Raw genomic sequence first — 23,601 nt, 5'->3', positions numbered from 1 at the left:
TTTGTTCTTTGAACGGGTCCTTCTAATGCCAAGCTGTAAAAACAAATTAAATAAATAACTAATTAAATAATATAGCCCCCCATCAGATATGTAGAGGTCATAAAGTGAAATGGCTGCTTTCTTTGAAGAGAACTTGTGTTTTTCATCTTGCTGCTGGCTTCTACAACTTGCAGGCGCTCCCTAAAGATATACCAAGTGATGCGGAGCTATAATTAATGCCTGTTAGATAATAATGTAAAAATAAACAAGACCAGATTTCCTGAAGAGAAGCACAGGGCTGGGGAGGTGGAGGAGAAAAGAGAGCAGAAAAGTTTGAAGAACACAAAATTGTGTGTATTAATTAGTGGTAGAACAGAAAGTTCACCTCATGGAATCTATCCAATAGTAAAACATTTTGGGTCATATTCTCTGGTGAATTTATAATCCCTTTACATTATTCATGTGGCAACATGGGGACATAATATGGCTGCAAATGACCAGCAGAAAATTCACTGGTGTAGGGAACACTCTGCTGGGCAATGCTGAGCTATATCCCACTCTGTGGCTCTTCATTCCCATCCCACTCTCGGCATAGTAGGCTTGTTGGGAGTAGGGTGGGGAAACGGTAGGAGTGAGAAGGAAATGTGATGGAGTTCCACTCCACAAATCCTCCATTGGCATGGGGTTCATTAAGGGCCATATGTCAGTGGTGCAGTTACTTAAGGATAACTGACATAGCTAAGCCGGTAAAAGCTCTAGTGTAGATGTAGTTATGTCAGTACAACTGTAATTATACCACCATATCTGATGCCAGTTCCCTGAACCAGCATAAAATATACTGGCATAAGTAAGCACTTTTATACTATAACTGCATCCACATTAGGAAGGTTTTACCAGTTTAACTACATTAATTTACCTATATCAGCAAAACCCTGTTAATATAGACAAGGCCTACTGCTGTTGTAGCTGGGACTGACCCTCAGAAATAGGGAGTTAGGATCAGTTCCCTGACATTCTGCACCCTGGGTTGAGCAGAACTGTGGAGGAGGAGAGAATCTTGCCTTTCTGTGCAAGACCAGAGAAGGGGACTTATTTTTTTCCTATTAAGTCAATGGCAAAATTCCCATGTAGAGCTGACTGGTGAAAAAACGGTAAGTATATTTTGTGAAAAATGTTGAAAGAAATGTATTCTTTATTTCATTTGAAATGTTTCATGATTTTTTAAAATTATTTTTCAATAAACAATTTTGTTTCAGTGGGAAAAAAAATCCCCCCCTTTTTTTAGTTCAAGAGAGTAGAGGTTTTTCCCGCCAGCAAAACAAAATATTTTTAACCAAAAAAGCTATTTTTGATTAAAACATTTCAACCACCTCCACTTCCATGATCTTCAATGTGAGCCAAATCAGGCCCAAGAAAGTTCATCCTAGTCCCATTGAAAAACAGCGTGAGTTTTGACACTGAATTTTAATAGTAGCAGAAGCAAACCCTATTGCAGTAGTGTTTTTGATTCATCCTACTTCACTCTGCACTGAATAATCTTTAATTAGCTTTCATAAACTATCTTTGACAGCTTCATTTATTCAGCCAACCACCTTCTGAGTGTTAGATCAGTAACATACATCTTGCTTCCACTATGTTTTTTAAAATCAGCACAAGTGTGAAAGAGAGCATTATATAATGGGAAACATTCCAAAGGATTAAGGCCCAGCCTCTCTTTACACAGATGTAACCCACAGTAGGAAACTTGGATCTTTATACCTTTCAAGTGAATAGTCCACATTGGGTTGGTGGGGTGTGGGGGATTGTAAGAGTCGACTACAGGTACCAGGTAAAGGAATTACTCCTTTAGCGCTAGCAGTAAAGGGTCATGCTTTTAGCACTGAAGGTTCTGGGTTGTAAAATTGCTAACACAACTGGGGTCATTATACAGGAACAATTTATATCTTAAAAATGAATTGCTGACCTAGTCCTAAATTATGTTAGCAACCTAATTTGCCACAATCATGTTCTTTCAGATGCCAAGTAATCAGAGTTCTGCCTGTAATTCAACTGTGGTGCAAATGAAGCCACTCTTTTGAAGATGGTATTGTTGCTCAGGTTTTTCAAAAGGGGGGGGGAGGGGGCAGAAGAAAAGGGAAAAAAAAGACTGAGGGGAATTTTTTTTTAAAGGGTGAATTAATTGTAGGAAGTCATCAGGCTCACCGAAAAAAGCTGCTTCGAGATGTATAGCTGCAGGACCCAGCAGTAGCAGCTATGCTGTAAAGGAGCCCACTCTGGCAGCCAAGGCCACAAAAACACCACTCCTCCTCAAGGGTTACACTTGATTTTAATCAGATAGTCTCTGATTCCTGAAATAAAACCTCACACCTTGGAAACTTTACTGGCCATGTGCAAAGCGGCTTTCCAAACATGCAGTCCCCAGATGCTGCTGTCAGTTCCTCAGATATTGTCAATAGATTGTTCCGTTGTTCTTTCCTGTACCGTCTAGAAGCAGCTTCCTAATGATGCTGATTTGCTGTAAAATAAATACAGGTGCCTGGAAAATTAATTTCACGTTCCAATAATCCACATGAAAAGTTTGAGCGGTGACACTGTAGACTGCTCACCTGGGTTTTTTATTTTTAGAGGGTGCCACACACTCTTCTAATCTAAATCAACGTGAAAGAAGCTATATTGACAGCACCAAATCCCCTCCTTTCACAGAAGAGGTATAATAAGCACAGGAAGTGCATGTTCCCTAGCCTGTATCGCATTTTTTAATCAGGAACACTATTACAGATTCTCTGTGACTCCCCAGCCATTCGGTCCTTAGCCTTTCTCCTGAGACTACCAGCAAAAGTGCTGATGGTCAATATGTGCTGACACCTGCTGATCAAGAATTAAATAGAGATCATTAACTCATGTTATATAAGCCACCAAAACAGTCACAATAAAGATTTTTGGTTACTGCTAACCTGTGCTGGATAAACCTGTCTGTAGGCTGTCACCAAACCCCTGCTAGGATGTAAACAGGCTAGTTTAATGCAACACCCCTGGATGGGCCATTGGCAGGAGGATTTGGACCTGGGATTTCCAGATATGAAAGCATGAACCTCTGCTGATTGAGCTAAAAGATTCAGCTGTTAGCTCAAAGCCAGCAACTCAAACATCTGTGGTGCAACCACTAAAGGAGGACAAAAAAGCCATCCCGTGTAAGTAGGGTTAACCTAGGATACTTTAAATTGCAGTGTTGTATTCTAGAACATTTTTGTCATGCATGGGTAAGATACTATGCAGCCCATCCTCCTCTTTCAAAAAATGTGCATGTTCTTGTCCATGAAATAATTAACATTTCTTCTTTTCTTCCTTTCAATTTTCCACACCAGTACACAAAACAGAATACAATAATGTCATTGATTTGCTACTGGAGACCTACAGTAAAAACTATGATGCCAGCTTTAACAGGATTTCTCCCCCTCTCTCACACTATTCTACATAGCTATGCATTATAAGGACAGAAAGGACCAACGTGATCATCTTGTCTGACCTCCTGTATAACGCAGGCCATAGGAGTTTGCTGAATTAATTCCTGTTTGAAAATTTCAGAAAAACATCCAATTATGATTTAAACATTTCCAGTGATGGACATTACAGTAAGCCAATGAATTTATTCTTTTGAACACTTCCTGTATTGTCTCATTTTACAAGGAAATATTTGCTCTGTCCACAGTCAGCATTAGCACTGCAACATGAGGGAGGTAGGGGGAGGGGTAGATGCAAGTCCTTCTCTTTTTACCAGCTAATACAAGACATACGCTCATTTCTTTGATTATCTACATTGTGCAACTCCCTAAAAAGCAAGTGAATCATGAACTTATGGTTGCTGCTTCAGCCGCTGAAGGCTAAAACTAGTGAAAGTGGACCGGCACTTTTCAGGCAGAAGTGATCGTTATAACATGTAACCTGCTCTCCAGTTCTCTTTTCAAACAGGCTAACTTCTCCTTTCATATAAGCATTTTATAACCAGACTTTCTCAAGTCAGATGCTAAGAAAAGAATCTCCAGGGAAAATCTTAAATAATTTTCTTTTTATTAAACAACCAGTTTTGTAGCAAAGTGTTGCAACACTAAACCTGTAGTTTCAAGACAACCTAAATAAATGTCCTCAACTAAACAAAAGGAGAGAAAATAGCATTTGGATATCCTCACAGCTGTCATTGCATTGCAATTTGGAACCTTTGACTAAACAGGATAATAAATAATGACTCTTCCTTTAAGTGTTGACCCAGTGCTGTTGATCTTTAATATCACGAGCCAAAAAAGACTTGAGGACATGAGTACTAGCAGTGGCTACTGGGATCAATTGTGTAAAGGATGAAAAACAGTACATTTGACAGAGGAGGTGGGATTTAGCCAGCAAACAAAAGATAAACTTTTTATCATCATTCTGGTCAGGAGGCATTAATAAAAAATCATCCATCCTGCAAAGTTTTAACTATCGAAGATTTACGCCTGCGGAAACACCTTGTGTTCAGTGGGAATACTTGCATGGACAAGGAATATTCACATGAGTAAAGGTCTGTGGGTTTGGGCCCAAATGTGTTCAGACAAAAGGGATCATGGATGAAGCATTTCAGATACTTTCAGATAAATTGTTGAAACAAATGTGAGGAATGGGTAGGACGTTAACTGCATTATTTTTGAAACAAGCATCAGTCTGCAAGCTAAACACATGTACATTTTACCCCAGATTGTGCAGATGGCTACTGACCTGTGTTTGGGTGAGTGGGAAAGCACACCACCCAAGGAGAAGTTCTGGGAAGAATTGTGCCAAAGGGAAGCATAACAACTCACTAAGCCCTGGTCTATACTAGGACTTTAGGTCGAATTTAGCAGCATTAAATCGATGTAAACCTGCACCCGTCCACACGATGAAGCCCTTTATTTTGACTTAAAGGGCTCTTAAAATCGATTTCCTTACTCCACCCCTGACAAGTGGATTAGCGCTTAAATCGGCCTTGCCGGCTCAAATTTGGGGTACTGTGGACACAATTCGACGGTATTGGCCTCCGAGAGCTATCCCAGAGTGCTCCATTGTGACCGCTCTGGACAGCACTCTCAACTCAGATGCACTGGCCAGGTAGACAGGAAAAGAACCGCAAACTTTTGAATCTCATTTCCTGTTTGGCCAGCGTGGCAAGCTGCAGGTGACCATGCAGAGTTCATCAGCAGAGGTGACCATGATAGAGTCCCAGAATCGCAAAAGAGCTCCAGCATGGACCAAACAGGAGGTACGGGATCTGATCGCTGTTTGGGGAGAGGAATCCGTGCTCTTAGAACTCCGTTCCAGTTTTTGAAATGCCAAAACCTTTGTCAAAATCTCCCAGGGCATGAAGGACAGAGGCCATAACAGGGACCCGAAGCAGTGCCGCGTGAAACTTAAGGAGCTGAGGCAAGCCTACCAGAAAACCAGAGAGGCGAACGGCCGCTCCGGGTCAGAGCCCCAAACATGCCGCTTCTATGATGAGCTGCATGCCATTTTAGGGGGTTCAGCCACCACTACCCCAGCCATGTTGTTTGACTCCTTCAATGGAGATGGAGGCAACACGGAAGCAGGTTTTGGGGACGAAGAAGATGATGATGAGGAGGAGGAGGTTGTAGATAGCTCACAGCAAGCAAGCGGAGAAACCGATTTTCCCAACAGCCAGGAACTGTTTCTCACCCTGGACCTGGAGCCAGTACCCCCTGAACCCACCCAAGGCTGCTTCCTGGACCTAGCAGGCGGAGAAGGGACCTCCGGTGAGTGTACCTTTTAAAATACCATACATAGTTTAAAAGCAAGCATGTGAAAGGATTACTTTGCCCTGGCATTCGCGGCTCTCCTGGATGTACTCCCAAAGCCTTTGCAAAAGGTTTCTGGGGAGGGCAGCCTTATTGCGTCCTTCATGGTAGGACACTTTACCACTCCAGGCCAGTAACACGTACTCGGGAATCATTGTACAACAAAGCATTGCAGTGTATGTTTGCTGGCGTTCAAACAACATCCGTTCTTTATCTCTCTGTGTTATCCTCAGGAGAGTGAGATAAAATTCATGGTCACCTGGTTGAAATAGAGTGCTTTTCTTCAGGGTACACTCAGAGGAGCCCGTTCCTGCTGGGCTGTTTGCCTGTGGCTAAACAGAAATGTTCCCCGCTGTTAGCCACAGGGAGGGGGGGAAGGGTTGAGGGGGTAGCCACGTGGTGGGGGGAGGCAAAATGCGACCTTGTAACAAAAGCACATGTGCTATGTATGTAATGTTAACAGCAAGTGTGTTAGAAAGAGTACACCTGAAAGAGTGTAGCCACTGTTTTATAAAATGTGTCTTTTTAAATACCGCTGTCCCTTTTTTTTCTCCACCAGCTGCATGTGTTTCAATGATCACAGGATCTTCTCCTTCCCAGAAGCTAGTGAAGATTAGAAAGAAAAAAAAACGCAATCGAGATGAAATGTTCTCCGAGCTCATGCTGTCCTCCCGCACTGACAGAGCACAGACGAATGCATGGAGACAAATAATGTCAGAGTGCAGGAAAGCACAGAATGACTGGGAGGAGAGGTGGCGGGCTGAAGAGAGTAAGTGGCGGGCTGAAGAGAGGGCTGAAGCTCAAATGTGGTGGCAGCGTGATGAGAGGAGGCAGGATTCAATGCTGAGGCTGCTGGAGGACCAAACCAGTATGCTCCAGTGTATGGTTGAGCAGCAGCAAAGGCAGCTGGAGCACAGACTGCCACTACAGCCCCTGTGTAACCAACTGCTCTCCTCCCCAAGTTCCATAGCCTCCACACCCAGAAGCCCAAGAACACGGTGGGGGGGCCACCAGCCAACCAGCCACTCCGCCACAGAGGATTGCCCCAAAAAAAGAAGACTGTCATTCAATAAATTTTAAAGTTGTAAACTTTTAAAGTGCTGTGTGGCATTTTCCTTCCCTCCTCCACCACCCCTCCTGGGCTACCTTGGTAGTCATCCCCCTATTTGTGTGATGAATGAATAAAGAATGCATGAATGTGAAGCAACAATGACTTTATTGCCTCTGCAAGAGGTGATCGAAGGGAGGAGGGGAGGGTGGTTAGCTTACAGGGAAGTAGAGTGAACCAAGGGGCGGGGGGGTTTCATCAAGGAGAAACAAACAGAACTTTCACACCGTAGCCTGGCCAGTCATGAAACTGGTTTTTAAAGCTTCTCTGATGCGTACCGCACCCTCCTGTGCTCTTCTAACCGCCCTGGTGTCGGGCTGCGCGTAACCAGCAGCCAGGCAATTTGCCTCAACCTCCCACCCCACCATCAACATCTCCCCCTTACTCTCACAGATATTGTGGAGCACACAGCAAGCAGTAATAACAGTGGGAATATTGGTTTCGCTGAGGTCTAAGCGAGTCAGTAAACTGCGCCAGCGTGCCTTTAAACGTCCAAATGCACATTCTACCACCATTCTGCACTTGCTCAGCCTGTAGTTGAACAGCTCCTGACTACTGTCCAGGCTACCTATGTACGACTTCATGAGCCATGGCATTCAGGGGTAGGCTGGGTCCCCAAGGATACATATAGGCATTTCAACATCCCCAACTGTTATTTTCTGGTCCGGGAATAAAGTCCCTTCCTGCAGCTTTTGAAACAGACCAGAGTTCATGAAGATGCAAGCGTCATGTACCTTTCCCAGCCATCCCACATTGATGTTGGTGAAACGTCCCTTGTGATCCACCAGAGCTTGCAGCACTATTGAAAAGTACCCCTTGCGGTTTATGTACTCGGCGGCTTGGTGCTCCGGTGCCAAGATAGGACTATGGGTTCCGTCTATGGCCCCACCGCAGTTAGGGAATCCCATTGCAGCAAAGCTGTGCACTATGACCTGCACATTTCCCAGGGTCACTACCCTTGATATCAGCAGATCTTTGATTGCGTGGGCTACTTGCATCACAGCAGCCCCCACAGTAGATTTGCCCACTCCAAATTGATTCCCAACTGACCGGTAGCTGTCTGGCGTTGCAAGCTTCCATAGGGCTATCACCACTCGCTTCTCAACTGTGAGGGCTGCTCTCATCTTGGTATTCATGTGCTTCAGGGCAGGGGAAAGCAAGTCACAAAGTTCCATGAAAGTGCCCTTACGCATCCGAAAGTTTCGCAGCTGCTGGGAATCGTCCCAGACCTGCAACACTATGCGTTCCCACCAGTCTGTGCTTGTTTCCTGAGCCCAGAATCTGCATTCCACAGCATGAACCTGCCCCATTAGCACCATGATGCATGCATTGGCAGGGCCCATGCTTTCAGAGAAATCTGTGTCCATGTCCTAATCACTCATGTGACCGCGCTGACGTCGCCTCCTCGCCCGGTATCGCTTTGCCAGGTTCTGGTGCTGCATATACTGCTGGATAATGCGTGTGGTGTTTAATGTGCTCCTAATTGCCAAAGTGAGCTGAGCGGCCTCCATGCTTGCCTTGGTATGGTGTCCGCACAGAAAAAAGGCGCGGAACGATTGTCTGCCATTGCTCTGACGGAGGGAGGGGCGACTGACGACATGGCTTACAGGGTTGGCTTCAGGGAGCTAAAATCAACAAAGGGGGTGGCTTCACATCAAGGAGTATTCCAGGCAGGACTTCACGGAGGGTTCCAATAAGAAATGGTGCACCTAAGTTATTGTTCTTATTGGAACAAGGAGGTTAGTCTGGCCTCTGATTGATACATGGCTAGATTTACCTCACTGCACCTTCCCTGTGAGTGACTGCAGTGTGACCTAGAGGAATGAGTCCCCTAGACGGGGTAGGAGGCAAATGAGTACAAAACAAATATGGTCTATTTCTTGTTTTGATCCACTCCATCTATCTTTTACATCTTTGGCTGGCAGCAGACGGTGCAGAACGACTGCATGCCATCCACATCTCATGGCTGCTCGGCAGAAGATGGTGCAATAGGATTGCTAGCAATCCGTATCGTCTGCCTGTTCACCATAAGACGGTTCAATAGGACTGAGTGCAGGACTAAAGAGAATGACCTGGTCAAGTCACTCCAAATTTAGTCCCTGCGCCCATGTCTGCCCAGGCGCTCCCAGATGACGTGGCCAGGAACACCTCGGACACGACGATGACGGCTACCAGTCCTTTTGCACCATCAGCTGCCAGAAGGCAATGGGTTGCTGCTACTGTGTAGCAATGCCAAACCGCGTCTGCCAGCACCCAGGAGACATACAGTGACGGTTACCTGAGCGGGCTCCATGCTTGCCATGGTATGGCGTCTGCACAGGTAACTCAGGAAAAAAGGCGCGAAACGATTGTCTGCCCTTGCTTTCACAGAGGGAGGGAGGGAACATGGGCCTGACAATATGGACCCAGAACCACCCGCAACAATGTTTTAGCCCCATCAGGCATTGGGATCTCAACCCAGAATTCCACTGGGCAGCGGAGACTGCGGGAACTGTGAGATAGCTACCCACAGTGCAACGCTCCGGAAGTCGACTCTAGCCTCGGTACTGTGGAAGCGCTCTGCCGAGTTAATGCACTTAGAGCATTTTCTGTGGGGACACACACACTCAAATATATAAAACCGATTTCTAAAAAACCGACTTCTATAAATTCAACCTTATTCCGTAGTGTAGACATACCCTAAGATCCCTAGAGGAGCACTATGAGCATGTCTACTGCACCATGTATCAGGTGGGTGCAGCATGTTTTCCCCTCCACAGTCACCCTGCTCCATTGGTTAGGGCAGACACGGCCCTGCAGTCTCCTCAGCCATCCTCATCCTATTGGGGTAGTTAGTGCCTCCGAGGATGCTAGCAGGGATCAGTTCCTGTGCTTAGGAGAGAGACCAGACTGAAATGCTGGTCTGTATGGAATGGTCGGCAAAGGTTGGAGGAAGCTCTTTACCCTCCTCTGCTTTTGCACAGAAGGTCGAGGTACAGTCTGATTTCTTTCTGGCATTTGCTCCCCGGTCATAACATCAGCCACCACACAGCAGACCTGATTCTGTGACCTGGTGACATCTCATGAAACACCACTTAGTAACTCCAGTTCACTCAAGGAAGCTACAGCAGGGGATTTCCCCCATAGTATATCTTTGACCTAAGTAACTTGTTATACATCAATATGACAGCAACTATTTATCTTTCACAATACCATATTATATTATTTTGGGAGCTGCTGTGACTGGAGCAATACAGTACCAGTGTGGCAATAGTCACCAAATGGTGCCGTTAAACATAGAATCATAGAATCACAGAATATCAGGGTTGAAAGGGACCTCAGGAGGTCATCTAGTCCAACCCCCTGCTCAAAAGCAGGACCAATCCCAAATTAAACATAGTTCTACAAATTTTGTTTCTTAGCTTATGAGCCTCATTCAGTCTTTCAGGTACTTCATTGTTGCTAGTCTTGTGATGCCAGAGCTTTGGGGACACAAGCAGAAGGAGTGTTTCTCCTCTGAGTTAGTCTAAGTACTATCTGATTCTTGAGGCAGAATTGCACCCTAGGAACCAGGCATTGGTATTTGAGCTGAGATTGCTAAAAGAAAGGAATCCCTCCATGCTGTTTGAGCACCTCTGTCCAAGGACTGGTGCATACCATGTAAATAAAACAAATTACAATTAAGACAATATCCATACTCTGCATCACTGATTTCTGATGAGAAATTGATGAGTTAGGCCACAAAATCTGCTACTGCTCAGCAAAGGAACAACAGTGCTGCAAAGTTTAAGCACTGATAAACTTGTGGTAAATATTTACAGTGTTCTTTAATCCCCTTCCTATAGTTCTGTAGGTGAGACTACACTGCACAGACTTCAGCTCAAAGAAAGTGATTCTGAGATGCTGCTCAGTTCTTACTTAAGACAGATTAAATATTATAATTACCAGTCCTTTATATATGGTCACCAATCTGTTACAAAATGTAGTGGCAGACAGATTCCTTCTCATAAAAATCTGGCAAATCTATCAGCCTGATCTTGCACTATTGAAATCACTGGGAGTTTGCTATTGACTTAAGGAGAAGCAGAATTACACATTAAATGCCAGATATTACATTATTCTGAGGCCCTGGGACCTCATCATCTTCAGTAGGAGCCCTGAGTGCTCCACACCTGGCAGAAACCACTGAGCATCTCACAGGACCAGACCCAAATCTGGCTTCTCTAAATAGGCTTGATCGTACAAGGTGCTGAGCATCCACAGCTCCCATTGATATCAGTGGGAGTTCTCAGGATCAGGCCCATTACAAACCTATTTGATACCTATTTGGCTGTATGTGTTGCCCAGCAAATAACTAGAGTACATGAGTACAGTAATTCTGTGATTTCAAATGTAGGAATTTTTCACACTTTTTCCTACGAGCACTGGTGGTCAGGAGATTTCCCTCTCATTTATTATCTACTTGTATTAAGCCCAGAGATAGATTAAGGTCTTCTGGGCCAGATCAAGTTTGGGGGCCCCCCTGTGCCAGAACCTATGGCCCTTCCACCCACAACCCTGCCCCCATTCCACCCCTTCCCACGCAGCCCTGCCCCTTGCCCCCCACCCCTTGTTCCCTTATTTCTGTCCCCTCTCCCTCCCAGTGCAGCCCCAGGACCGGAGAAACTCTGTCCCCCCAGCCACGTCCCCGCAGTGGGGAGTGAGAGCTCCTCTAGCCCTGACTCTGTTGCTAGGGACCGTAGTCCGGGTGCTGGAGTTTCCCCCACCGGGCGCTGCTGCCGGGAACCAACATTGGGGCGCTGGGCCACCCCACGGCTTCTGCCAGGACTCTGGGCTGCTGAGGTGCCCATTTTCCGGGAGCCCCGGGCATGGGCCCCTTAGGCCCACTGGATAATCCACAACTGATTACTGAAGTCTCAAATGATATTGAGGCCTTAGTGTGCTAGGCATGGTACAGGCACAGAGTTCAGCAACACAGACAATCCCTGCCCCAACAAATTTACAATCTAAATAGACAAGGGGTGGGAGAGGAAACAGAGAGGTAAGTTACTTGCCCAAAGTCATACGGCTGGTCAGCGAGAGAGCCAGGAATGGCACTGAAGTCACTTGATGACCAATCCAGTGCCCTGTCTGTTAGACTACACTGCCTCTCCTTTAACCAATTTTGATAAATTAGGCTGGGAACAAACTCACTCTCATTGCATTAGTGGAAGTCCACGTTTGCAGGACTGAGCTCTATGATGGCATGGATTGAGTGGGCAGAAGGATACAGACAAATTATGAATACGTTTCTATAGTGTCAAAGAACACAGATCATCTGTACCTCACACCAGGCTCTCTTCCCCTTCCCTATGAAAAATCCAGTACACCAAAACAATGATTATTTATTATAGGGGTATAAGGCAAGGGGCTGCTGGCAGAGCTTTTCCCCAAAGGGCCACTCTCCTTTGGAAGGCTCTCCCCAACAAATCTCAGTTTATTGACCTTCCAAGTAGGCTGCAAAGCCCATCTGTTTGAGTGGGCATTGGAGGAGAGGGGGAGATTGCTGTCTGGTGGGGAAGAGCAGTGGGGTTTTAAACGACATGGATCCCTTAATTTGGATGCAACAATATGTGGGAGGGAGGGAGGGAAGAGAGCTGAGTTTTTGTCTGGTGTTGTGAGTGGAATTCCTATGTTACTATATTTCAAAATGCAAGTCAAGGGTTTCAGTGGCACCCTTTGGAGAGGAGCTTCTTTTAGACTGAAATCAAAATAAATTGATACAATTTATAACTACGACTACTGCTACATTTTTCACAGTTGCAAAATTACCTCCAAACGTGGTGAGTCTTTGTAAAAATGCCATGGGAACATTTTTTTTTTTACCACATTTACACAGATCTAATCTAGAGGAAGTTTCATTTGCTTGTTAAAGATTATTTGCTTTTGAAAACAACACCAGTTATCCTATTAGGGCTATGGGGAATTTTAAATGATGGTTTAAATTTTGTTTCCCTTTAGAGAGCAAAATACAAGAACTGAATGTTAGAGGCCCCAAGTCCATCTGGATATACTGTACAGAAGCCTGAGATTCCTGTGAGGCTGTACTAATGGGATTCACTTGTGGTGGGGTTTGTGTGACTAGAACACAAAAAACAAAGCTGCAGTGTTTTATTAAACAACTTCAAGATACTACAATGCCCAGCCAGAAGGGCCAGAAGGGAAAAGAAAAACTCTTGGCCCCTATTAAGATTACTACATCCCCCTCTCCTGCCTTCATGGGCTTGAGGAGAGGAAATTGGGTGAGCTCTGTGGCTAAGACATGTAACTGAAAGCATTTTGAGAAAGACACATAGTTTAAATGAATAGGCACTAACACTTGGTATACAAAGGAAAGATACCTAATGTTCACATGGGTACAACTTACAAAACCAAGAATGTTAGCTTTGAATTGATATCCACTTTTGCCCCGTGGCAATTAACAATTAGGTAGATTAAGAACAATGCATCCGATGAAGTGAGCTGTAGCTCCCGAAAGCTCATGCTCAAATAAATTGGTTAGTCTCTAAGGTGCCACAAGTACTCCTTTTCTTTTTGCGAATACAGACTAACACGGCTGTTACTCTGAAACCTAAGAACAATGTGTTTCTCTCTGTAGCAAGCAGCCTCTCACATGTTCACTGAAATGGTAGGACAGAGAGTTTTACATTGGCAGTAACTAAGCCACATTGAGATGTGTCAAACTTTAGATTAAAGAAAAGGAGTACTTGTGGCACCTTAGAGACTAACCAATTTATTAGAGCATAAGCTTTCGTGAGCTACAGCTCACTTCCTCAGATGCATATCGTGGAAACTGCAGCAGGCTTTATATATACACAGAGAATATGAAACAATACCTCCTCCCACCCCACTGTCCTGCTGGTAATAGCTTATCTAAAGTGATCATCAGGTGGGCCATTTCCAGCATAAATCCAGGTTTTCTCACCCTCCACCCCCCCACACAAATTCACTCTCCTGCTGGTGATAGCCCATCCAAAGTGACAACTCTTTACACAATGTGCATGACAATCAAGTTGGGCTATTTCCTGCACAAATCCAGGTTTTCTCACATCCCCCCCCACCCCCATACACACACAAACTCACTCTCCTGCTGGTAATAGCTCATCCAAACTGACCACTCTTCAAGTTTAAATCCAAGTTAAACCAGAACATCTGGGGGGGGGGGGTAGGGAAAACCAAGAGGAAACAGGCTACCTTGCATAATGACTTAGCCACTCCCAGTCTCTATTTAAGCCTAAATTAATAGTATCCAATTTGCAAATGAATTCCAATTCAGCAGTTTCTCGCTGGAGTCTGGATTTGAAGTTTTTTTGTTTTAAGATAGCGACCTTCATGTCTGTGATTGCGTGACCAGAGAGATTGAAGTGTTCTCCGACTGGTTTATGAATGTTATAATTCTTGACATCTGATTTGTGTCCATTTATTCTTTTACGTAGAGACTGTCCAGTTTGACCAATGTACATGGCAGAGGGGCATTGCTGGCACATGATGGCATATATCACATTGGTGGATGTGCAGGTGAACGAGCCTCTGATAGTGTGGCTGATGTTATTAGGCCCTGTGATGGTGTCCCCTGAATAGATATGTGGGCACAATTGGCAACGGGCTTTGTTGCAAGGATAAGTTCCTGGGTTAGTGGTTCTGTTGTGTGGTATGTGGTTGTTGGTGAGTATTTGCTTCAGGTTGCGGGGCTGTCTGTAGGCAAGGACTGGCCTGTCTCCCAAGATTTGTGAGAGTGTTGGGTCATCCTTTAGGATAGGTTGTAGATCCTTAATAATGCGTTGGAGGGGTTTTAGTTGGGGGCTGAAGGTGACGGCTAGCGGCGTTCTGTTATTTTCTTTGTTAGGCCTGTCCTGTAGTAGGTAACTTCTGGGAACTCTTCTGGCTCTATCAATCTGTTTCTTTACTTCTGCAGGTGGGTATTGTAGTTGTAAGAAAGCTTGACAGAGATCTTGTAGGTGTTTGTCTCTGTCTGAGGGGTTGGAGCAAATGCGGTTGTATCGCAGAGCTTGGCTGTAGACGATGGATCGTGTGGTGTGGTCAGGGTGAATGCTGGAGGCATGCAGGTAGGAATAGCAGTCAGTAGGTTTCCGGTATAGGGTGGTGTTTATGTGACCATTGTTTATTAGCACTGTAGTGTCCAGGAAGTGGATCTCTTGTGTGGACTGGACCAGGCTGAGGTTGGTGGTGGGATGGAAATTGTTGAAATCATGGTGGAATTCCTCAAGGGCTTCTTTTCCATGGGTCCAGATAATGAAGATGTCATCAATATAGCGCAAGTAGAGTAGGGGCTTTAGGGGACGAGAGCTGAGGAAGCGTTGTTCTAAATCAGCCATAAAAATGTTGGCATACTGTGGGGCCATGCGGGTACCCATAGCAGTGCCGCTGATCTGAAGGTATACATTGTCCCCAAATGTGAAGTAGTTATGGGTAAGGACAAAGTCACAAAGTTCAGCTACCAGGTTAGCCGTGACATTATCGGGGATAGTGTTCTTGACGGCTTGTAGTCCATCTTTGTGTGGAATGTTGGTGTAGAGGGCTTCTACATCCATAGTTGCCAGGATGGTGTTATCAGGAAGATCACCGATGGATTGAAGTTTCCTCAGGAAGTCAGTGGTGTCTCGAAGGTAGCTGGGAGTGCTAGTAGCGTAGGGCCTGAGGAGGGAGTCTACATAGCCAGACAATCCTGCTGTCAGGGTGCCAATGCCTGAGATGATGGGGCGCCCAGGATTTCCAGGTTTATGGATCTTGGGTAGTAGATAGAATATCCCAGGTCGGGGTTCCAGGGGTGTGTCTGTGCGGATTTGATCTTGTGCTTTTTCAGGAAGTTTCTTGAGCAAATGCTGTAGTTGCTTTTGGTAACTCTCAGTGGGATCAGAGGGTAATGGCTTGTAGAAACTCGTGTTGGAGAGCTGCCGAGCAGCCTCTTGTTCATATTTCGATGAACATTTGCCATGTAGTCCTGTCAAATGAACCGAGAGAGCTCAGGTTATTATATTCACATTTGGATAGGATACACACCCCAGTCCTGTTGGGATATGTTGTACGTACCCATGCACTTGAAAGTTATCCTGAGCTGTCATTTTGAAGAGATATGGAAAACGCATAGATGGTCCAGAAACTCTTTTTGTGGGCAATCTTTGTTTATTTTGGGCTCTTCACCACAAGGGTTGTTTTGGAAAGTGGTTGCACTAGATTTGTGGTTTTTCAGAAAAACAACCCTGATTTATGTTTATGTTCTTTTTAGGAGAAAGGGCAAAACCATTCATTTTGTTTTGAATATTTATCCTAGATACACTTTGTTTTCCGACCTTTGTCATTATGTGCTATGTCTTTTTGTTTAAACTTTATGCTAAAAATGCAATATGGGTTATTAAGAGGTTTTATCTAGTTTGATTAATTTATTTTTTCTACTTGAAAATAAAGAGTAAAAATTATGTTATCTTTAGCAGAATGGTTTTTCCGTTCCACAATAAACTATTTGTTGTACAACAAAGAATGATATGGCTCTAGATATTCACAGAATTGGAAGTGATCAGAAAACACTGAAAAATAGTTGAAGCATGAATAGAAATTGTTTTCTTAAAGAAAACATAATCTGTCTTAAATATAGTGAAACTGTCTGAAACTAAGATGAATGAGCTCCTTGCCCGTCTATTTTCTGGAAAATATTCTGGACTATCTTCAAGAAGTTGCTGATATGCCTCAATAACATGAGAACTACTTACTGTGTCCAGATCCCTGGGTTAGTTACACAAAGCCAGATCCAAAGCTCATTAGAGTCAAATGCCTTTGGATTGGGGCAACAGCTAGTTATTGTGTAGCAATCATCAATATAAAGCAACATTTTTTGCCACTCTCAGTCTGGCCTCTAAATCTGTGCAAACTAAATGTACATATGAGTAAACCACACTTGCCCATGCACACAGGCTTTTAACCCTGACAGTCAGGAAATTATACATCTAATTACCAAATCTGCACATACAAATATGTGTTTTGCATATGCAAATGGATGCTCTCACATTATTGCTTGCACAAAATTAATGGCGATAGTTCAGATTTGCCTAAAGTCCTCTACCTGGTGCATTCATACTGTATGTGGTTGTCCAGCTCATAAGTAATAACTAATATACAGAAATATAACTTTGAAAAGCTGCAGGTAAATAATCTCACTGGTTTAAACTGTAGACTGGTGACATGACAAATCTGTACAAAAAGGATTGTAATTTGGAGATTACTGGTCCCAACTCTGTTATGCTGCAGCCCCTTTTTCCCACTCTGGCAGCATAAAATGGGTGGAATCCCATGACAGAGACCTGGTGTAATGGCTTTATGCTACCCTTCTCAGTCCCAAGCACAGAAGACAAACAGGATCATGGTTGGAAGACAGTATGTGTCACTCTGCTACAGTTACTCAGGGCCTGGGATGCTGGAACAATTTGTATAGTGGGGCTGCTGAGAGCCATTGAACCAAACTGTAAAGCCTGTAAAATCCTGAAACCCCTTCAAGCCTGGGGTTATGGTAGCACCCCCAGCATACCTAGTTCCAGCACCTATGCTTAGGGCTGCCACAACCGCTTCTAGAGTCATTACAACTGAGTGTGAATTAGAGCCTCCCTAAGGCTACTCCACCCTGTTCAGTGAAAGTGGAAAAGTGGCTTAAAGTTACTTTTGTCTCCATTTCCCCACCATTCACAGACTGAGTATGGCTTGGCCAGAACAGAGAGTCAGTGTCCGCTTTTATTTTGACACAAGACAACACAGGTCATTTGAAGTTTGAGAAGGAGACATTCAATTCAAATGGATTTTTAGCACAGGCTACAGGGAAATTATTCTGTAGTTAACATTGACAAGGATATGCATTCCCAGTCGTACCCTGAACAGTATTGGACTCTGGAGGAGAGAGAGATTTGTTATTCTCACAGTAAGGGCTTTTGAAATATTTTAACAAAACAATAAGGCTTTGTCTGAAAAGAATCTTGACAGCCAGTATGCAGTACTCAGATATATGCACAGTACAACTGTACTGAACTGCCATTGTATTCTAAAAAATCCCTGGAAAGACTAGTGGGGGGAATTCTTATTTGCACAACTACACTGTTATTCCACTGGCTTTTCCCCTCATACTTACCAAAGGGGGTTAAGCTTCACACTTACCATGCCTTTTCCTGTTTGTTCTCCATCTGATGATTTTTCACCCTGTAAATAACAAAAGAACATGCAGCCCACAGTGTGTGAGAAAATACCTCTGTGCTATACCTTGTATTAAAGAGATTAAAGAAAGATGACCTGTATGAAAGACATTAACAGATGTTAGTTAATTGCTCTGATCCCAGTCTTAAAACATGTTTATCTCATAGAATGCCATCAAAACTGTGTTACTTTCAATCCTTCTGAGATCAGATTACCCAGAGGAAACCATTCATAGGAAGACACCTGCAATATACAAGCTGTAAAATTAGCTTCTGCCTAATTCTTCTGAATACAAAAGACATATGATTTAGACAAGCATAAATAATCCATATCAGATCTCTACATTGGAAGGAAAGACAAGTCTCTAGTCTAGCCTGTATATTAGAGGCAAGGTACAAAATAGTGGTGTCTTAGCCTATAGGAGATGGTGGACAATAGAGCCAGAGCTGTGGACAAAACAGTGCTTGATTGGTGGCTCACAGGCCAAAATGTTGCGTGTTGGAGGAAATACTCCATGTAGATGAGGTAGAATAGGTCAAAGTACTAGTAGATTTCTGGCCTTCAGTTAGGCGGAGGCTCAGCAGTGGGAGAGGAGCATGCAAGTCATTTAATTGCATGAGTAAACACTCAAGTTGGTCTTATGGATCTTGTGTAAATACCACTCACTGTGAGTAAGGCTTGTAAAATCAGACTCTCTTTTTTAGCAGGAAGCAAACAGTCTAATTAAACACAAAAAAATCCTATGCCAAAAAAGTCTGAATTTTTAAACAGACTATGTGCAAGAAATCACTACCAAAGTAATTACATTTATTGGCAAAAATCAAGCTTGTTAACATTAAGATAATATCTTAATCATTTTTTCTAAATTTAGTATTTGTTCATTTAAAATGAACAAGGAAATGAAGGCTTTTTATCCACCTTTGGAACAGCAGTGATTATTTTAATGGGAACATTATATTTCTGATTATGTTCCCCACATATTCACATATCATCATTACCCACATTTTCTTTTTGGATGCAAAAAAAATAACTCACTGGGTGATTGGTATCATTTTAAATTATCCGTGTGTGGCAGACATTTTAGCACATCAACCATCTCTATAGTAGGGTTTTCTGGCAAAACACTTTCATCAGAAACCACCACTTCAGCTTCACTAGTAATAGCAGCTATGGGAGCAGTAGTGTAGAACAAAGCCCTACAAACCACATTACATAGACCTCCTTAAAATTCTGGCAGCCACCTGGACCCAGATGCTAGCAACAGTGGGAAATTTTTGCCAAAACAGCCTAATTCAGACACCTCAGGTTGTTTGCCTGATTCTGCTCTAAATTGCTGCAGTAACAACCCAGAATAACTCTCCCCTTCACCGGTTTAATTGAGAATGCAATTTGACCTTTAATCTCTAAGTGACACTATTACAGGGTCATCTGGTCATGACTGCTTCCTCAGCTCCCCAAAAATGCGTGTAAGCTCACCTGTTTCAATAACATCCTGTTCTTGGAGTCTGGTCTATTTAAAAAAAAAACAGAACCATTCTACTCTACTCACCACAAATCTTCCAACTGGGTTTCACAGTCCTCTCAAAGCCAGGCTTCCTGCCTGGCCCTTTTTTTACTCCTGGGATCTTCTACCAGCCCTTCTGCCTAACTAGTGCAGATAGCCCTTTCCCCAGGTCTCCACTAAAAAAATTGACAAAAGTGAAACATCTGGGGGTAGAACTTGGGATTGGGGAGCAGCTGGGGCTAGAGGCAGAGTTGGCCTGGTTGTGGAGTGGGAATGAGGACAGAGCTGGGCTGAGGCCAGGACTGAGGGTGGAGTGGAGCTGAGGCCAATGCTCCGCTGCCCATGTCCGGGGGCTCTGCTGCCGGTCCTAGCCAGCCCGCATGCAGGGTCCTGGCCTCTGGCTCGGGGTCACGTCTGCCCACCTGCCCCAGTCCCGCAGTCTGCACCCACCCCTAGCTGTGGCCCCAGCATCCACCGCCTTACCCCTGTCTGCGTCCCCCCTCCTCCTGAAGCCACGGCTCTGATCCCAGCCCCAGCTGTAGGGGGCAGTGAAGGGCACGGACGGGGGTAAGAGGGGTGCAGCTCAGCACCCCCACTCCAAAAAGCCGTTCTAGCCCACTGCATCTAGCTATATTTCCCAAGTTTGCTTAAGAAAAGGTCATATGAGATAGCATCAAAAGCCTTACTAAAGTCAAGATATATCACATCTGTTGCTTCCCCACATCTACAAGGCTTGTTACCCTGTCGAAGAAGGCTGTTAGGCTGGTTTGACTTGATTTGTTCTTGACAAATCCATGTTGACTGTTACTTATCACCTTTTTATCTTCTAGGAGCTTACAAATTGATTGTTTATTTACTCCATTAACTTTCTGGGTACCAAAGTTAAGCTTTATACCATTATGGCCTGCTGCAATTTCCTGTTAATATGAATTCTCTCATTGTTTTATATTTTTGCTCATATCCTAATGAGCACGTTTTTTAATGAGCAAGGGACATTTGTTTCCCTGAGATCACAGCTCTGCTTTGTGCATCTCAGATAAGGCTTAGTCCTACTTCTGGTAAACCAGAGAACCCTGCCACAGTTTATGAGTTCACACAGGCACTGGGGAAGTTGGATCCATTCTTTTTAACTACAAAGCATACAATCACTTCAGGAAACAGATCTTATGCAAAAATTCTCAACCCTTTCGAAACTGAACTTGGAAGGGTTAACACCATTCTGGCTCACGAAGAAGCCAGGTACCAACATACCCATAAAATATTGTATTGTATGGCATGTGTCACTCAATATTATATGCAATAGAAAATGGCAAGATTTACTACTACAGTCCACTAACAACCTCTTGGCTGCTTCTAAGCAATTCATCATTTCACATTAAAACCTGTTACTTCAGCCTATAAGCACATTTTTTTCTGTGTCAAGAAATATTTTGAGCCAAAGTAGACATCTGAATTAATAAAAAGTGCCCAACATAAATCTAATTATGTTTTTAACAGAAATGTGACCTCACTACATTGTTGGAATCTTTAGATGAAGGGAGATAGCTTTTAATGTGCCTTAAGGTAGCTTTCCATCAAAGCAGATTTTTCAGTATTACGGTGGCATGCATGGCAGCACCATTATAGTAAAGGTTGTATCACAACTTCTGTTTAAAGGTCAACCTTCTAAAGTCCTCGAAAATAGACATGCTTAGTCGGATTCCTTGAAATATGGTGTGCCTCAAGAGAGGGCAGGGTAAGGTTAGTAACCCAAATTTGGGGTCATTTGATCTAGGGGTTATAGAGAGATAAGGCCTGGAAAAAAATTGCCATTTCTCTTAAACAAAAAACTGCCAGTATTTTGGAACAGAAACCTTGTCTGTGATTTCTCTTACCAGTCCTGCCGTAAACTCATCCTCCAACTATTCTGAAACACGACCATTCTTTCGCAAGTGTCTGAATCGTGGGTCTCACCAAGGCTCAGGATCTAACCGATCACCGTATTTGAGCTCAGGAAGGAATTTTTTCCCAGGTCAGATTGGCAGAGACCCTAGGGGGATGGCGGGGAGAGTTGCCTTGCTCTGCAGAGTGGGACACTGGTCACTTGCTCATTTGATCTAGAATAAATGGTGGATTCTCTCTAACTTGAAGTCTTTAAATTATGATTTGAGGACTTCAGTAACTCAGACAGAGGTTACGGGTGTGGGTGGGTGGATGAGGTTCTGTGGCCTGTGATGTGCAGAAGGTCAGACTAGATGATTATGATGATCCCCTCTGGCCTTAAAGTTTATGGGTTGCTTTGCTACAAGCACTTCATGTGAGTTGAATTACAAGGTCAGGGGAGGGAGTAACAGCAATAGAAACATTTGTATATCAGGGCGTGAAGACTTTCTGAGAGCTGTGTTTTCTGCTGGGACGGGGGTGGGGGAGTGCTGCCTGGGTACAATAGTAGGGAGTGGGTCAGGTTGGAGCAAGGAATTTAGTGAATGGGTCAGGGACATGACTGAGGAGGGCACATGGTGAAGCGGAGCTGGTGGGACCCAGCTGATATGTGGGTGGGTGGGAGGGTTCCAGATCCTGGCATACAATCACACAAGTAGCAAATGAACTCAATAGGAATAGCAGGGGTTGAGGACTCCTGAAGATCATTTACTTCATTGCCTAACTTTACACATTTCTCTCTCAATCCTTTGGTCTAAATCCAGTAGCAGTATAGCAAATGACACATTTTGAAGTAAATCCAAAGCAGTCTTTACACTCTATAGTGTCTACAGATTCCTCAGTGTAATAGTCAGAGAGACCCATTATGGTCTGTTTTCTGGTGAACTTCTCTGAAAACAGGAGAGAGTGGGAGGGGGGAAAAGGGAGGGAATAAAGATATAGCCCATTTCTTAGATACCATTTTATTTCTGAATGTTTTCTCACCGTGCAAGCGAACCAATTATACCATTTATCCTTCTATACAGACTGCGATGCCCTTTTTCATTACGTGACTGCCTATGCAGCTCAGATTCCAATGACCTTTCCTAACCCTTTTTGTTTCCAAAAGAAGAATGTGCACGGCATGTAATTATTTGAATTTCCATGACCATATTCAGGTGGAAATTAACAAGGGATCTAAGCTGCTGTCAGCAAGCCTGGAAGGAAAAATATTAGAGGACCTGTGGTTTGAGATATACACTTCAGCAACAGTATATGTATGACATGACTCTGAGAAAGAAATAATGCAGTATAGAACAACCAGAGAAAACAGATGAGAGTTTAGGCATGGTGTCGTGCAGTATTTGTATCAAGTGAAGGCTCAGAGCACAGATTATTGCAGTACCCATGAACCCATGGTATCACAGTATCAAGATGCAATTGTGAATGGATCAGAACAAGTGAAAAGAGATAAATACAGTGGACAGCTTAATTAGATATACCACTCACTATATCAATTACTCTATTATCATACTATCAATAACTCTCTTCGAATAGTTCTTCTTTTTGAAGCAGCATCAGGGTGAAATATTGTTAAGTGCTAACATGACTGATGTCTTCTCCATGCTGGGAAAATGCATAATGTTAAAAATGTATAAGTAGCACAATATTAAACTTTATAATGAGCACAATGTTAAACCCTACTTTGCCCTTAAGCTGGGCCAGATAGTCATGTTTAACACACTAACCCTGTTTTCTAACACAATGCATTTTCCCATCATAGACAAACCCTGGAAGAAATCCAGGAGATCTTGCTGAAGGATACTTTACACTTCTATAGTGAGCCATTCAAATTATCCATGTAGCTTCAAAGAAAGAACAGGTGACCCCCTTTGGATACACTAAGAATCGACCTGAACCTTCACCCAAAACTCTGTCCAAACCCAAACTAAGATTTTGATGTTCAAAAAAATTCATTTGTGTTGCTTTATAACAACAAAAATCAGCATTTCTTAGAAATAAGAAGTCAGAATTTCTTAGTTTTCACTACTAATACAATTACAACTGAGGTTAATACAATG

At 43.7% G+C, this 23,601-nt stretch overlaps 1 protein-coding gene across 1 annotated transcript; it reads right to left on the bottom strand.

The window, feature by feature from the left end:
• Window positions 1-3,457: 3,457 nt before the first annotated feature.
• LOC140906169 (uncharacterized) lies at window positions 3,458-21,542 on the bottom strand. Its single transcript, XM_078851335.1, has 5 exons — window positions 21,496-21,542; window positions 18,184-18,213; window positions 18,082-18,107; window positions 15,156-15,886; window positions 3,458-3,547 (listed from the first exon to the last, which is right to left on the bottom strand). The coding sequence occupies exons 1-5, from the start codon at window positions 21,540-21,542 to the stop codon at window positions 3,458-3,460; spliced, it is 924 nt and encodes a 307-aa protein (XP_078707461.1).
• Between the last annotated feature and the right edge of the window lie 2,059 nt (window positions 21,543-23,601).

Source organism: Lepidochelys kempii, chromosome 2, assembly GCF_965140285.1.
Source record: "Lepidochelys kempii isolate rLepKem1 chromosome 2, rLepKem1.hap1, whole genome shotgun sequence".
Classification (NCBI taxonomy): Eukaryota; Metazoa; Chordata; order Testudines; family Cheloniidae; genus Lepidochelys; species Lepidochelys kempii.
Note: the sequence above shows the minus strand (reverse complement) of the source record. Positions and strands in the feature narration are given on the sequence as shown.

Coding starts and splice junctions, on each gene's coding strand:
- LOC140906169 (XM_078851335.1), bottom strand. CDS start 21,542: ATGGTCGTGTTTCAGAATAGTTGGAGGATGAGTTTACGGCAGGACTG. Junction 18,214..21,495: donor ATGAGTTTACGGCAGGACTG/GTAAGAGAAATC, acceptor TCTTTCATACAG/GTCATCTTTCTTTAATCTCT. Junction 15,887..18,081: donor AACAAACAGGAAAAGGCATG/GTAAGTGTGAAG, acceptor TTCATTTGACAG/GACTACATGGCAAATGTTCA.